Here is an 801-nt window from a genome sequence, read left to right as displayed (position 1 = left end):
GGGGCTACCTCTTCCTCGAGACGCTCGAGAGCCTCGAGACGCTCGAGAGCCTCGAGTCGTTCTTCCGCGAACGCTGCATCGACGACCCGGTCGTGTGGTTTTGCGTCTTCAACAACAACCAGCACCGCGCGAGCGAGCACCCGTTTGCGTGGTGGCAGTCGACGTTCCAAGAGTCGCTCGCGGCCATAAACAACGTCGTCATGGTCATGCACCCGTGGAAAAACCCGGTCACGCTCACGCGGTCATGGTGCATCTTTGAGGTCTATGTCACGATCACGGTCGGCGCCAACTTTGACGTTGCGCTCGCGCCCAGCCAAGAAGCCCGATTCTTTGACGATATCCTTACGGATATCAGTGCCTTTTACAACATGCTCGCAACCGTGAGCAGCGAAGCGGCGCAAGCAACGGTGCCGACCGACAAGACCAACATTGATCGCGTCATCACGAGCACGGTTGGGTTCACTGGCCTCGACCGGATGGTGCTAGAGACGTTCGAAGCGTGGATGAAGCGCGCGATCCGTGGGCGCATCGCAGTAGCGTCGACGGCTCTCGAGAAGGCGCGGCTCTTCAAGGCGCTCGCTGAGTTTGTGTCGCTCAACGGGGCGTTCGTCGAGGCCGAAGCACTCGGCACCGAGGCGCTGGCACTGTACCTCGAGGCTCTCGGACCTGAGGCGCCCGCCACCTTGTTCATGCAAGGCCTCCTCGCCATGTTCCAGGGCCACCAGTACAAGCCGCGCGACGTATGGGAGCCCACGCTCGTTGATGTGATTCGCAAGCTCACCGAGCGTGTGGGGCCGATGC

At 61.4% G+C, this 801-nt stretch overlaps 1 protein-coding gene across 1 annotated transcript in view; it reads left to right on the top strand.

Annotated features, from left to right (window-relative positions):
* The window catches only part of SPRG_21699 (hypothetical protein), a gene marked incomplete at both ends in the record, with an annotated part of 2,216 nt that overhangs the window by 257 nt on the left and 1,158 nt on the right, over positions 1-801 (top strand). Inside the window, one exon of the mRNA XM_012355605.1 lies at positions 32-786. Within this exon, the coding sequence (XP_012210995.1) occupies positions 32-786 (755 nt within the window). The remainder of the gene's footprint in view (positions 1-31; positions 787-801) is intronic.

The sequence above is a fragment of the Saprolegnia parasitica genome, assembly GCF_000151545.1.
Source record: "Saprolegnia parasitica CBS 223.65 unplaced genomic scaffold supercont2.272, whole genome shotgun sequence".
Lineage (NCBI taxonomy): Eukaryota > Oomycota > Saprolegniomycetes > Saprolegniales > Saprolegniaceae > Saprolegnia > Saprolegnia parasitica.
This window is presented reverse-complemented; position numbering and strand designations above follow the sequence as displayed.